This window comes from Schistocerca serialis, chromosome 2 (assembly GCF_023864345.2).
Source record: "Schistocerca serialis cubense isolate TAMUIC-IGC-003099 chromosome 2, iqSchSeri2.2, whole genome shotgun sequence".
NCBI classification, from domain to species: Eukaryota; Metazoa; Arthropoda; class Insecta; order Orthoptera; family Acrididae; genus Schistocerca; species Schistocerca serialis.
The window spans coordinates 586895888-586911701 of NC_064639.1; the positions used below are offsets into that span (position 1 = coordinate 586895888).

The window sequence follows — 15814 nt, forward strand, 5'->3', positions numbered from 1 at the left end:
TCCACGTTTCCATACTGAGTTTGCAATTGTGATAAAATATTTTGATCAACGTATGTTCCTAAAAGGCCGTTTCTCGATTATGAAACTAAATTATTCACGATTACGTGGCAACCTGAGTACGAAACTCTGTGAAACTGTCTGTATTTGTCTGGATGCTGACAGTTTATACCAGATAAAAGTTGTATTACGTTTTTAATGTGCCATAGATAATTAAGTACTACTGAAAATTTGTTTCGTTTGAAATCGGTGTTGTTGATAAACACGAAATATGAAACCAAGTCTTCTGCATTGCAACTGCATTGCCATCTAAATGTGGCGTGATCGCAGTTTCCTCCTCTTCCCCTTTTCACAGTCAGACAGTGTGGCGTGACGCTGGGGGAAGTATGCAGTGAGCACTATGGCTCGTGAGCCAGGGACGGCTCACGGGCCGAATTCTTGGAAGCCGCCGTTTTAAGATATCGCCTTATGTTTTTACTATATACCTTGAAAAACGAATTTCTTTTCTCGCTACGGCAGTGTGGGGTTTGTTGGTGTCAGTTTCCACATGGAAGCTTCCATTTTCATTGCCTATCAGCCAAAGAATTAACCATTATTCAATTTAAAAGCCGAGTGTTACCAGAAATCCGCCAGTATCCAGCATGTGCTGTACTTTTGGTATATACTACAAACACGAAATATATTTCGCTTGAAAGAGTTCATGGTTTTGTGTACATAAAATAATTGTTGTTTCGGTAGATATATTGATGTAGACTGGAATCCCTTCATTTCAGGATAGCAATTAAGTCCAGTTACTCAGTTATCTGTTATATTTATTCCTCTCTCTCTTCTCCTACAGTTTTCGCTTGCTGCAGCTCACTCTGTAAGCATAGAAACTATTTCCTCAAGGCTTAAAACATGCCTTGTCATCATGCCTCTTTTCCTAAGCCAATGTTTGCCATATATTTTTTTCATCCCTGTTTCTGCAGTTGTAATCAGGAGCTTACCCTACCAAAAACACTATTGACACTGAAATAAGTTCAGCGATCTTACAAAGCAATTTCAGTACCCAATAACATTCTCTACGGCATACAAGTAAGTCCGAATCCTCTCGGGAAACGATGCGTACGAATATTAGAAGGTGATGAACAAAATTCTATACTACTCCTTGCAAAGGTACAGGTGATCAATACTTCAGATGTTCTAACCATGTAACACACATGTTCAGTGCTGCAGGGAAAAACCCTTCATATCAGTTAATTTTACAGTCTAGGTTTCGACTTGAGAAATGATTTTACGTACTTGAAGAATGCTGCAAGAGACCGCCACAGAGTGGGTAAGTGAGATCATAGCAACCACTTCTGTCTACGGAAGAGGAATCCCATTGAATCAGTTCCTCTTTGGAGACAAAGAATCAAATAATGTATGGAAAATATCGTAAAACTAAGGAGGATGAGCAGTAAAGGTGATAGTTATTTCGGCATTTCTATCTAAGAATGTGCACACGGTGACTTATTCCAGGTATGTGACACTGTTCAATGGCAGCCCTGTGTTACATTACGAGGTGCATTCAAGTTCTAAAGCCTCCGATTTTTTTTCTCCAGACTGGAAAGAGATAGAAACATGCACATTGTTTTAAAATGAGGCCGCGTTCATTGCCAATACGTCCCAGAGATGGCAGCACCGTACGGCAGATGGAATTTTACCGCCAGCGGCGAGAATGAGAACTGTTTTAAATACTTAAAATGGCGACGTTTTGCTTACTTGAACAGCGTGCAATCATTCGTTTTCTGAATTTGCGTGGTGTGAAACCAATTGAAATTCATCGACAGTTGAAGGAGATATGTGGTGATGGAGTTATGGATGTGTCGAAAGTGCGTTCGTGGGTGCGACAGTTTAATGAAGGCAAAACATTGTGTGACAACAAGCCGAAACAACCTCGGGCTCGCACAAGCCAGTCTGACGACATTATTGAGAAAGTGGAGAGAATTGTTTTGGGGGATCCCCGAATGACTGTTGAACAGATCGCCTCCAGAGTTGGCATTTCTGTGGGCTCTGTGCACACAGTCTTGCATGACGACCTGAAAATGCGAAAAGTGTCATCCAGGTGGGTGCCACGAATGCTGACGGACGACCACATGGCTGCCCGTGTGGCATGTTGCCAAGCAATGTTGATGCGCAACGACAGCATGAATGGGACTTTCTTTTCGTCGGTTGTGACAATGGATGAGACGTGGATGCCATTTTTCAATCCAGAAACAAAGCGCCAGTCAGCTCAATGGAAGCACACAGATTCACCACCACCAAAAAAATTTCGGGTAACCGCCAGTGCTGAATAAATGATGGTGTCCATGTTCTGGGACAGCGAGGGCGTAATACTTACCCATTGCATTCCAAAGGGCACTACGGTAACAGGTGCATCCTACGAAAATGTTTTGAAGAACAAATTCCTTCCTGCACTGCAACAAAAACATCCGGGAAGGGCTGCGCGTGTGCTGTTTCACCAAGACAACGCACCCACACATCGAGCTAACGTTACGCAACAGTTTCTTCGTGATAACAACTTTGAAGTGATTCCTCATGCTGCCTACTCACCTGACCTGGCTCCTAGTGACTTTTGGCTTTTTCCAACAACGAAAGACACTCTCCGTGGCTGCTATTGCCACAGCGATTTTCCAGTGGTCAAAACAGACTCCTAAAGAAGCCTTCGCCGCTGCCATGGAATCATGGCGTCAGCGTTGTGAAAAATGTGTACGTCTGCAGGGCGATTACGTCGAGAAGTAACGCCAGTTTCATCGATTTCGGGTGAGTAGTTAATTAGAAAAAAAACCGGAGGCCTTAGAACTTGAATGCACCTCGTAGAGGGCTAGTTGCAAACTGAGAAACTTTTGGCCAAATGAACGTATTTCTGTCTATGGGATGTAAAGTATTTGTTTCTGTGCTATTGCTCGACTCTCTATTTTGTAACTTATTATCCCGGGATTTTTTTTCTTTCGTGATACGACCATATTGTAAGAAACAAGGCGGGAAGATGAGTAGAGATTTCTGCCGATATATATTTTGTTCCACTAGCTACATTAGGGAGTCCGAATGATAGCAGACAATTACAGAGCTCAGATCAAAGGTGTAGCAGTGACGAAGATTGTTCAAATGGCTCTAAGCACTATGGGACTTAACATCTGAGGTCATCAGTCCCCTGGACTTATAACTACTTCAACCTAACTAACCTAAAGACATCACACACATCCATGCCCGAGGCAGGATTCGAACCTGCGACAGTAGCAGCAGCGCGGTTCCGGACTGAAGCGCCTAGACCCGCTTGGCCACAGCGGCCGGCAGTGACGAATAATTAACCTTATCTTACAGTCAAACTGGAATACAATTTAATGTACAGGGTGTTACGGGCATAACTGCAGATATTTTTACTGGTGACTGAGAACAGTGTACTGAACAACACTACATAAGTATTTACTTCATTTGCAGACTAATAATTATAGCTATTAAGAGTAGTATGGTTTTAGGTTGGTTAGCACCTCAAAGTGGATGTAGCAAGAGCAAGCCATTAATGCTTATTTTCCCCAGGGCAGCAGGTCAGTGTTGAAGTGTGGATGTATGGATACAAAACTGTTAGTCTATATTGACAGGCGTAGTCCACTTAGTTGTGCAGCTACGATCATGCAGAAAACATCAGGTAGAAAATTACGTTACGTGTTTCCAGGAAGACTGTTAGACGAGGAGAAAAAAAACAAGTAACACACTGAAGTGGGTACATATTGCGGTGCCAGTGACCACAGTATCTTCACTCAGACCCGACACACTCTGTATATGGGGGTGTAGGTGGTTGATCTAGGTCAGATATTAAAATAATGCTTTTTCTCAGCATGATGTAAATGTCGTGCAGTAAATTTGTGTGCATGTAGGACAAACCATGCGTACAATAGGAGTCAACATTCTTTTAACTTTGCAGAAGGAGGAAGGAGTATGGCAACATCACATTCAACTCTAGTGAATGTGCAGCCAGGGAATACGTTTCGTATCATCCACACGCTCAGTGAACCCACATTTTATATTTCCAGTCATATAAGTGGACGTATTATGACTTACTCTCGCCTGAAAACAACGCCTATGCTACTAGATCAATATGGTCACCTAAAATGGATTTATGATCCGCACCAGTGATTTCCACATACACTGAAACACCAAAACGTAATGACCACTTGCTCTCCAGCGTTTTGGCCCACCTTTGGAATGCAACATACCGGCGGCGATTCTACGTGGCATGGGTTCGGTAAGTCGCTGGTGAATGGTAGGTTTTAGGGGCATGTGGCTCCAGGTTTCTATGCATAGGTGACACAACTCCCTTAAATTACTGCTCAGTGGTCTGTGAGAGGGCCAACGGCCTTGCTGCAGTGATAACACTAGTTCACGTCAGATCACCGAAGTTGAGCGCTGTCGGACTGGGCTAGCACTTGGATGGGTGACCATTCGGTCTGCCGAGCGCTGTTGGCAAGCGTGGTGCACTCAGGCCTTGTGAGGCAAACTGAGGAGCTACTTGACTGAGAACTAGCGGCGCCGATCGCGTAAACTGACATACGACCGGGAGAGCTGTGTGCTGACCACATGCCCCTCCATATCCGCATCCAGTGATGTCTGTGGGCTGAGTATGACACGACGGCCGATCGATAACGTAACACATTCATGGTCTGTTCGGGCTGAGTTTAGTTTCTAGCGGTCTGTGGGATGGTACTGGAGCCTGTTAACTTCCTAGATAAGTCCAATCCGGCTGATTTGGTTGCCAATGCATCAGCATGACTTCACAGTCATGTTCCTCAAATCAGTATAGCACGGTTCTGATCTTGTGATACGAACCGTTATCCTGCTGGAAGACTCTCCCCACGGGCCTGCGTCTGTGTCTGTTTCGAGCAGCCAAACACCTTGATAACAGCGTAGTTGGACACGCATTCTCTGAAAATTATTTCGAGCAGTTAGTTCATGAGCCCACGCGGATAGTAAACGGTTGTGAAAACACACTTAACTTCTTAGCAACAAATAATCCTGAGTTAATAACGAGCATCAAAACCGATACAGGGATTAGTGAACACAGGGTAGTCGTAGCGAGATCGAATATTGTAATCCCTAAATCCTCCAAAAATAAATGAAAAATGTACCTATTCAAAAAATCAGATAAAAATTCACTTGACGCCTTCCTGAGAGACAATCTCCGCTCATTTCAAATTAATAACATAAGTGTAGACCAGATGTGGATTGAATTCAACGAAATAGTATCGGCAGCAATTGAGAGATTTATACCAAATAAATTAACAAACGACGGAGCTGATCCTCCTTGGTATACAAAACGAGTTAGAACACTATTGCAGAAACAACGAAACAAATATGCCAAATTTAAACAGACACAAAATGCCCAAGATTGGCTATCTTTTACAGAAGCTCGGAATTTAGCGCGCACTTCAATGCGAGATGCTTATAACAGTTTCCACAACGAAACATTGTCTCGAAACCTGGCAGAAAATCCAAAGAGATTCTGGTCGTATGTGAAGTATGTTAGCGGCAAGAAACAATCAATGCCTTCTCTGCGCGATAGCAATGGAGTTACTATCGAAGACAGTGCTGCCAAAGCAGATTTACTAAACATAGATTTTCGAAATGGCTTCACAAAAGAAGACGAAGTAAATATTCCAGAATTCGAATCGAGAACAGCTACCAACATGAGTGACGTAGAAGTAAATATGCTCGGAGTAGTGAAGCAGCTTAAATCACTTAATAAAAGCAAGTCTTCTGGTCCAGACTGTATACCAATTAGGTTTCTTTCGAAGTATCCTGATGCATTAGCTCCATTCTTAACAATCATATACAGCCGTTCGCTCGACGAAAGATCCGTACCCAAAGACTGGAAAGTTGCACAGGTCACACCAATATTCAAGAAAGGTAGTAACACACTTAATTACAGGCCCATATCGTTAATGTCGATATGCAGCAGGATTTTGGAACATGTATTATGTTCGAACATTATGAATTGCCTCAAAGAAAACTGTCTATTGACACACAGTCAACATGGGTTTAGAAAACATCGTTCTTGTGAAACACAACTAGCTCCTTGTTCATATGAAATTTTGAGTGCTATTGACAAGGGACCTCCGATGCATTCCGTGTTTCTGGATTTCCGGAAGGCTTTCGACACTGTACCACACAAGCGGCTCGTAGTGAAATTGCGTGCTTATGGAATATCGTCTCAGTTATGTGACTGGATTTGCGATTTCCTGTCAGAGAGGGCACAGTTCGTAGTAATTGACGGAAAGTCATCGAATAAAACAGAAGTGATTTCTGGCGTTCCCCAAGGTAGTGTTATAGGCCCTTTGCTGTTCCTTATCTATGTAAACGATTTGGGAGACAATCTCAGCAGCCGTCTTGGGTTATTTGCAGATGACGCTGTCGTTTATCGACTAATAAAATCATCTGAAGATCAAAACAAATTGCAAAACGATTTAGAAAAGATATCTGAATGGTGCGAAAAGTGGCAGTTGACCCTAAATAACGAAAAGTGTGAGGTCATCCACATGAGTGCTAAAAGGAATTCGTTCAACTTCGGTTACACGGTAAATCAGTCTGATCTAAAGGACGTAAATTCAACTAAATACCTAGGTATTACAATTACGCACAACTTAAATTGGAAGGAATACATAGAAAATGTTGTGGGAAAGGCTAGCCAAAGACTCCGTTTTATTGGCAGGACACTTAGAAAATGTAAGAAGTCTACTAAGGAGACTACCTACACTATGCTTGTCCGTCCCCTTTTAGAATACTGCTGCGCTGTGTGGGATCCTTACCAGATAGGACTGATGGAGTACATCGAGAGAGCTCGAAGAAGGGCAGCAATTTTTGTATTATCGCGAAATATGGGAGAGAGTGTCACAGAAATGATACAGGATTTGGGCTGGACATCATTAAAAGAAAGGCGTTTTTCTTTGAGACGGAATCTTCTCACGAAATTCCCATCACCAGCTTTCTCCTCCGAAGGCGAAAATATTTTGTTGACACCGACCTACGTATGGAGAAACGATCACCACGATAAAATATGGGAAATCAGAACTCGTACGGAAAGATATAGGTGTTCATTCTTTCCGCGCCCTATACGAGATTGTAATAATAGAGAATTGTGAAGGTGGTTCCATGAACCCTCTGCCAGCCAATTAAATGTGATTTGCAGAGTATCCATGTAGATGTAGACCGTCGAGCTGGTGGAACAGTAAACATGGTTCTCCTGACCAGGTGACATGTTTATATTGGTCGACGGTCCAATCTAGATGATCTCGTGCCCACTGCAATCGTAATGACGAAGTCGTTGGGGCAAGACGGAAACACGTGGAGGTTGTCTGCTACGGAGCCCATGTTCAACAATCTGCGCTGAACGGCGTGCTGTGAAACAGCTGTGCGTGCACCGGTATTGTACGCTGTCGTCAAATCTGCCTACCCTGATGTACAGAGCGGGCAAACCTCCAACCTCCACGTTCTGTGAGCAGGCATGGACATCCAACACTTTGTCGGCTGCTCGTGATTTCACCGTCCTTAAAACAGTTTCTATAGTTCCTCCCGACCGGATTCACCGATTCCGAGATACTCGTTTCCAGGCACCAGACCCTAACAACCTGCCCTTTGTGAAAGTTTTTGATGTTAGTGGATTACCTCATTTGCGGCCCGTATCATCGCTAGAACGAGTGCTCATTCGTCTCTGTTTCGCTTAGACATATTCCATACCACGTCACTCCCTTGCAACGTCATCAGGTGGCATTCACTCTCGCGGTGAGCAGTGGTCATTACGTTTCGGCTCATCAGTGCATATCTGCCTACGAGATCCAACGAAAACGACTGCCAAAACCATTACAGAATCTCTAGCCTGGGTTACAGCTGCAAGCAGTCCTGCGTGTACGCTGCTTCTAGTGTTTCCAATAAACACATCCTGTGGCAATGGAGCAACTTTAAAGCAGAAGTGGGTTTAACGTACCGTAGTCGACGAGTACTTTCAAGGTGGTGTACAAGATCAGATTATGGGAGGTTGCAGGAGGAAATTGGCTCTGCGTTTCAAAGAAACCATCCTGGCATACGCCGTAAACGATTTAAAGGAAACCTAAATTTGGATTTGAATCACCATCCTCCCGAATACGAGTCCAGTGCCTTACCACTACACTACTTCACTTCATTAACACCAACGTTATAGTAGATGCAGAAGACCACATTACATCTTCCTATAAACCGATTGACTAAGTTCTAATTTCATAGCGTGGCTTTACATTCATCCAATTTAAAAGAAGCGAGCCGACAGCAGTTCTGCTACGAATGTTATCATTTGACAGTCTCCATCGGACTGTTCTCGAGACCCATATTAATATTAGTAGTCACTCTGCAGCTCTGGTCCTCTTCTTAACCGTGCGGGGTGGCGCATTGATTAGCTCTCTGCACCCAAATTCGGGAGGACTATGGCTCAAATCGCCGTCTGGCTATCCAGACTTATGTTTTCTGTGATTCCCCTGCACTGCTTAAGACAAATTGCTGGGTAGTTGGTTCAGGAGGACACGGCCGATATCCTTCCCAATCCTTCCCTAATTCGCGCTTGTGCTCTGACTCTAATTTTTCATTTAGTTCCCTCCCGCCGGAGGTTCGAGTCCTCCCTCGGGCATGGGTGTGTGTGTTGTTCTTAGCTTAAGTTAGTTCAAGTAGTGTGTAAGTCTAGGGACCGATGACCTAAGCAGTTTGGGCCCTTAGAAATTCACACACATTCGAACATTTTTCATTTAGTTAGGTGGTTAGTTACATGTTTCAGAGATGAGTTGGATGGTTCGTTTATCTAAATGATGTGGAATAGGTTGCAGAGTATGTGTATATGATTAGTCTCAACATTAATCAACACGCTATTTTTTAGTTCTTTTCACGTAACTATATTTAAAAACAATATTTTTAAAAAAATTTATATATTTTTTCATAGGCGAGTAGTTTTATTAAATAGAAAATGGTCGATGGAATAGCAGGAGTCTCCCAGAAGAAATGATATTAGGTTACATTTAAAACTTATTTTGTTACCTGTCAGACATTTTATGCTACTGGGGAAATAATAAAAAAATTGTTTGCTGCATATCGAACTCCTTTCTGAGCAACTCAGTGCTTTTATAATGGTTGATAAAGGTCATTTTTTCCTCAACGGTTGTAAGTATGGACATCACTGTTCTTCTTAAATTGTGATGGATTATTTAATACGAATGTATTAGCGGATAAATGCTTTGTGATGGTGCAATTAAAATATGTAACTCCTTGAAGAGGTACCAACATCAAGACCGCAGATGAACACCATATATTATTCTTACTGCTCTGTTTTGTGCTATCAACACCTTCTTTCTAAGTTGTGAGCTTTCCCTGAAAATTACTGCGTAAGACGCTATTGAGTGGAAATATGCAAAATATTGTTTCCAAGACTAGCAATTATACGAAGAGCAACAGAAGCTGAACTTCGTCTGAGAATACAGTAATATGTTTCTTCCAGCTCAAGTTTTCATCAGTACGTGCACCCAAAAATTTGTGGCATTCTAGTCTTCTTTCCTTCCTTCTTCTTGTTAGCAGTAAGAATCCTCTTTAATGCTCCCATTATAACGGTAGTTTTATTTTTTGTTCCACTACTTTGTTGGTCAGATGGAATTTTCGCATATGTGTATGGATTCTTATAGTAGCAGATTAACGATTATGTGAAGAAAGTACCACCCCTCTTTTGTAAGCCTTCAGTGTCTGATATGGTACTAGATAAACACAACATTATAACGATCGCGGAGGTACTGTTGCCTAAGAACACACCCAGTAATTCCAGAGTACAAGCAAAAACAAAAGACAACGCTATTGTTTTACCGGTAATTCAGAAAACAATCATCTCTACAGTAATGAGACAAGAATATCCGTTTTGATTTGTTGAACCCCCTTTTATAGGCGACACAGTCTATCGAGACATGCTGAATGTTTCCATACTTTCGAAGAAGTAAAAGGTCTGTCTTCATTTATGCATTGCCCCATTGTGTTTCTGTAGGCCCAAGTGACTGCAACTGTTTTGAGGAGAACATTTTTATCTCTTCAGCAGTTCGATGAATAAGTTTAGCAAATAAGAAATGTGATGCACTGTATTTGGCGTATCTGCTGTCTCAGCCTGTGTGGAGTTAGGAAGGTATGAAGAATAACTGGTGGCAAGTTAGAATTGTTTCGTTAGGCTGGCTCGGATAGTGTAACTGATACCGGTACTGGACTGGTTGCAGAAAGCTGGAATCCAGGTTGCAGCACACGTTTCTCACACAGTAGCAACTTGGCACAAATGTGGACTGTGTCTTCCTTTATCGTATGACAGTGAGCAACGTCTCAACTATTGATTATTGTTATTCTTTACCTTTTGCTCTGTCACGGTAGGGTCCTACAACAATGGACAGTCTTCATGCGATATTTAGCAACTATTTTCATTGTTACTCAGCGCACAGCGACCTTTCCTGTCGCCCCTGCACTAAGACAGGAATAGCATATGCACGATCTGTCTGTGAATCACGTACGAGTATATTACATTAATTTTCACCATTTGTGGAGCGTGTCTGAGGTGGGAATAGGGCACTAGCACAAATCTGCGATAACCTCCTAAAACTGCTCTCGGATTTCTCTATCTGCTGTATCATCACCCACTGATGCGTGAAGCAGAGTCGATGCATGTCTGGCTCACTATCCTGCTTTCCTAGCTGGAATACTGGGCATTAAGCTATTGTCAGCTGCTAAATACCCTGTCCATTAGTGGACGCTAATATGTGTTCTCACCCTTCGCCTGTGTTACTGCTTGCACTCTGCTGTGGACAGCTTAGTGATGTTTCTGAATATTTGTGGAAAAATTGCAGCCTCTTTCTCCCTCAAGAGTGTAAACCAGAGTAGGTAATGATGAAGGACTCTGGTGTGCGGAGGGAAATCGATTGTCTCACCCAACAGATGTGCCATTTGGTTGAGGTCAAGACTCTGAGCAGGCATTTAGCATTTTCTTGAGCACAATCAGGGTACTACACCGTACCCATGAAAAACACCCGCATACATAATACCACCTCCTCTGTATTTCACTGTAGGCTCTACACATGGTGTCAGGTAACATGCTCCAGACATTTGCCAAAGCCAAACACTTTCACTGGATTGCCACACGTTATAGCTTGATTCATGACTTCAAACCACCCGTCTCCAGCCATGGATGGCCACTGTCCTGTGGCGTCGCTCTCTACACCTACTGAACCGTCACTTAGCATTGGCGGCAGAAATATAGGAGCTGCTTGACCATTGTGCCCTTTCTTTTTAACGCCCTACACACAGTCGTTGTGCTAACTGATATGCTAGTAGCACTTTGGAACTCGTGAGTGATTCCTTCTGCTGATTTCATCCGATTCTTCATAACCACCTTCACAATACCTGACAGACCCTGTCCGTCAGCACTTGTGATCGATCTGGTATTGGTTTAGTTGTGGTTGTTACCTCACATTTCCACTTCATAGTCACATCACCAACAGTAGACTTGGGCAGATTTAGAAGGATTAAAATGAACCTAATGGACTTATTAGGCAGGTGATGTCCAACGACTAGTCCACATTTGAAGTCACTGAGCTCTTCTGGCCAGGCCATTGGGCTGTTAGTGCTTCTCTACCGCCAACTCAATACTCTCTCGTGACATCTAGTAGCCAGATTCGCATTACATATGGGTGTCCAGATATTTGTGATTGGATAATGAATTTGATGAAAAAGTCATTTCACTTACCTTCCAACATCACTTGGAGTTTCTCTGAGAAAACTGGATGGAACTAATTATTGGGTATTTATTCGTCCAGTGAAACCTGAATTGTGGCTTCGAGCAGAGGAAACAGCTGTGCTGAGTGGCATGCTCGATGTTGTAGGCATCGCACTGTACGAGCTGCAAGGATCTCTGGCGGAGCTGGCTCGGCGCGAGCACGCAGCCGGGGAGTTGACCATGCAGCAGCTGGTGGAGCGGCTGGAGGAGGCGGAGGGCGCGCTCAAGGACGCGCTGGCGGCGCTGCTGTTTGAGCCCGCCCTCTCCCCAGAGGGCCGGCTGGCGCGCGCCGCCATGCTAGAGCTGCGCGACTTGCGCGAAGAGATCCACGACCTGAGGAGGGAGGCGCAGCCGCAACCGAAACACCCGCAGCGCAAGGACAGGCGCCGCCACAAGTAGCTGCCGCTCAATGGGCAGCATCTGGCTGCGTACCGCCTCCATACTGATAAGTTTTTGCGGGGAGACTTTGTTGCTTAAATTAGGTGAATGCCAACCCCACTAGCAAACTTGCGGATTCTTGCCAAATTATAAGAGTGTACCAGAGGGGAGGGCTCAGTTCTCTATATTAGTCTTTCATTACAAAGATCATGATGAAGTTGTAACTGTCAGAAAGTTTCATTAAAATGCACACTCTGTTGAAAAGTGGAGCTGTCACTTGTACGAAGCTCTCAGAGCGTGGCAAAGCCATTATTTTCAGATAAACCTCCTTTAGGAGAATTTTAAGAGGTAACTGAAAGAGCAGTGCAGAGATACTTGCAGATTAGAGCCTCTAGATGGGCTTAGCATATTTCGATTGTTCATATGTCCCCCAAAAGGCCAAGGTACCAGATCGAATCTCCAACTGGAACTCGGTTTTATTCCACAGTAAAATTTCATTCCAGCGAATACTCCACTTCAGAGTGGAAAATTCGTTATGAACTTGTAACATGTAGTCTCAATGGTGGCGTTGACACAGTGCACCATACTCCTCAAGGCACTAATTATACTGAAGATTCAACTTGATCTGCAACTGCCAACAGCTGCCCACAACTCATGCAGACTGGTCAGAGCTGAGTCCAACAGGGTCACATATCGCTTGATGGAGCCAGTATTGTGCTCAACAAGATTCAGCTTAGATGATCCGAGGGCACCACACAAACACCCTCATGGCTGTGGAGTGTTTCTGAAACCCTTATGATACAGTTTGGGAATGAAGAGAAGATCCATTATCTTGCTGAAGATAATATCTCAGGCCAGGTTAAGAATATAAAGAAAAAGATGCATCTAACCTGACAGTATGGTATGCTGACGAGAGGCTGGCAAACATTGAATGTGGCCCATAAAATAGCTGACCTCTGTTATCAAGAAATTGATTTCTAAGGTAGTTTACTCTAGTGGCCACAGTTTTCCTTCATTCAAGCATCACAAGATACATTTTTGACAAAGTAATGGGCGAAAAGACAGTGCTTGCATAACTTTGTAGATGGAATATTCCAGGCCATTTGCGTTTAGCGTTAAATGAGTGTGATTTATTGATAGAGGCAGGGAATGGAGGATGACAGTGAAAATTTGTGTATTTGATGATGACTGAAATAGGCTGCTCCTTCCCCTTTTACTTCTGATGCCTTTTCTGTGGGGAAGATCATAATCGTCAGAATGCAGTACACATGTTTACTATACAAACAATTCGACATTTACTGCAAAGATGTTATGAACAGAAGAAATTGTGGACGATTAGGGTTCAACTATAGCAGAGCTATTAGAGTATGGGGATGAAGATCTCCATCGTTCTTCTTAGCCGGCCGGTGTGGCCGAGCGGCTCTAGGCGCTACAGTCTGGAACCGCGCGACAGCTATGGTCGCAGGTTCGAATCCTGCCTCGGGCATGGATGTGTGTGATGTCATTAGGTTAGTTAGGTTTAAGTAGTTCTAAGTTCTAGAGGACTGATCACCTCAGATGTTAAGTCCCATAGTGCTCAGAGCCATTTTGAACCGTTCTTTTTAAGTAAACAAACTGGTCAGTTGCCCTGGCTTTCTTATGTAGACAAACTGCTCACTTGAGCCCTAGTTTTGTTTATTTCGGTCTTACTTAATGGACAATAACTGTCTTTATAATTACTGTCATAACTATCATTACAATTGTCATAGTTTGTAGCCAAGATGGCAGTTGAGTAGCGTACTTGTGCTCATGCTTACCCAGGTGTCTGTATGCTTCTAGCCAAAAGTTTTAACTCTCATCATAAAGATGGTAATGCATGATTTAAAAAATGGCATCTCCCTTCCTCCACTTATGCAGTGTGCTCCTATTGGTCCAGCACCCATCGTGCCGTCCTTAGTGTCCCCAGAATCATGAGAGGGGGGCTAGGCATTCTTGGTCTGTACATTGCTCAAGCAACAGCAACACCATGAAGCTTCAGAGATCATCCTCCATCTCCAAGGAGAATAAGTGGAAGAAAACTGTTTCATTCAAATGTAATTATTAATTCTTCATCTCTCTCTCTCTCTCTCTCTCTCTCTCTCTCTCTCTCTCTCTCTCTCTCTCATTATTACATTATTATTATTGTTATTATTATTTGTCAATTGGTAATATTATAGTAATTTTTATATTTTCTGTGTTGGAGTAGACTCCCAATGATAATACATTCAACAAGCCCAGCTTATGGCAGTCATTCGATTTTCCACAGCACTTACCAGATTTGTTGACCTTCAGGCTTCCACCACCTGTTTCGTTCAACTTTGAGGCTCCAGCGCAGCAGCTGTAACAGCAGCAGTGGTCTGCAAGCGACACATTTCAGGGCGATATAAGAGAACATCTTCTCTGACCATGTGTTAATTAGCAACATCATTGATGTAGACATCACCACCTGTGCAGTTACAATGGCACACCTCATATATTAAAGTGTTTCTACTCGCAGTTATGTTTAGTCTAAATGTGAGTGGTAGTATACGTGTAGCTGCGCACGTCCTCTGTCATGAGTTCAGTACTCTAACAGTGTTCCAAAATCCTCAATTTAGTGGTTAGAATGTTAGGCCTTCATCAAATAAGTAGTGGTAATTTGTGAGAATTTCTCACAGGCAGCTTCTCTGTTCAATAATCAAACTGCATTCCCTGTCTTATTGGGCTGTCACACAGTGTTTGTCAGTGACTATCAAAAAGCAATTAAAATTTAAGATGATGAGGATAGGTTAGAGTACACCCATTTACAGCAGGTAACATTCAGAAACTCGGTGTGTGCTGGTTCTGCCATCCAGTGTTCAATGAATGATCGTGTCTGGTGGTGAGATTATGTGTACAAATTTTTTTTAGCAATGTTTGATATGCACTTTCAAAGCAGACTAATGAGAACACTTCTAGGATATGCTCACAAAAAACTTTGATACGTGTTGTGATGCTGTATGCAGCATATATGGTGCATCACTGCTACCTAACGTGGGCAAAGAATGTGTCAATGCTTACTTATCTTCACTTTCTCCACAAAGTTATCTGAAATGAAAAGAGAAAATAATTGACCTGTACTTTATTTCAAGTAAATATGCAGTGCCTTTGTATCTCAACCAATAGCTTACTTGCACTAAGACAAATAAATGGGTGCCTCAATTACCAACTGACTCTAAGCTCCATAACAGCTATGCACTTTTATGAGCATTTTGACTGCCCAGTAAATAGGATACATTTTTGTAGATAAAAAGATCGAGAGAAAATTACATATATTTGATGATTTCTACTTTATTCGATAGATATACAGCAATTCTTTTGTAAAGAGATACATAACATCGACTATAAATTACTAAGATATATTTTGTTTTATTTTATGTTTTCATGACTATACACTAACGATTAGAAAAAAAACATTACACAGTCCATTTCACAGTCTTTAATGACTAGAAACTTTCTTCTCACTACTACTACATTTCCCACGCTGGTCTAAAGTAAATGTCATTTTTTCTGATGTACTATTGGAGAAAATCTTTTTGAGATAGGTGATGCAGTATCAAGATGTTCTTTTTGGTT

The 15814-nt window shown here is 42.6% G+C and overlaps 1 protein-coding gene across 1 annotated transcript in view; it reads left to right on the plus strand.

Moving 5' to 3' along the window:
- LOC126456250 (SET domain-containing protein SmydA-8-like) overlaps nt 1-15598 on the plus strand; it is a 119490-nt gene extending 103892 nt beyond the window's left edge. Inside the window, exon 9 of the mRNA XM_050092002.1 lies at nt 11931-15598. Within this exon, the coding sequence (XP_049947959.1) occupies nt 11931-12223 (293 nt within the window). The 3' untranslated portion in view covers nt 12224-15598. The remainder of the gene's footprint in view (nt 1-11930) is intronic.
- The last annotated feature ends 216 nt before the right edge of the window (nt 15599-15814 follow it).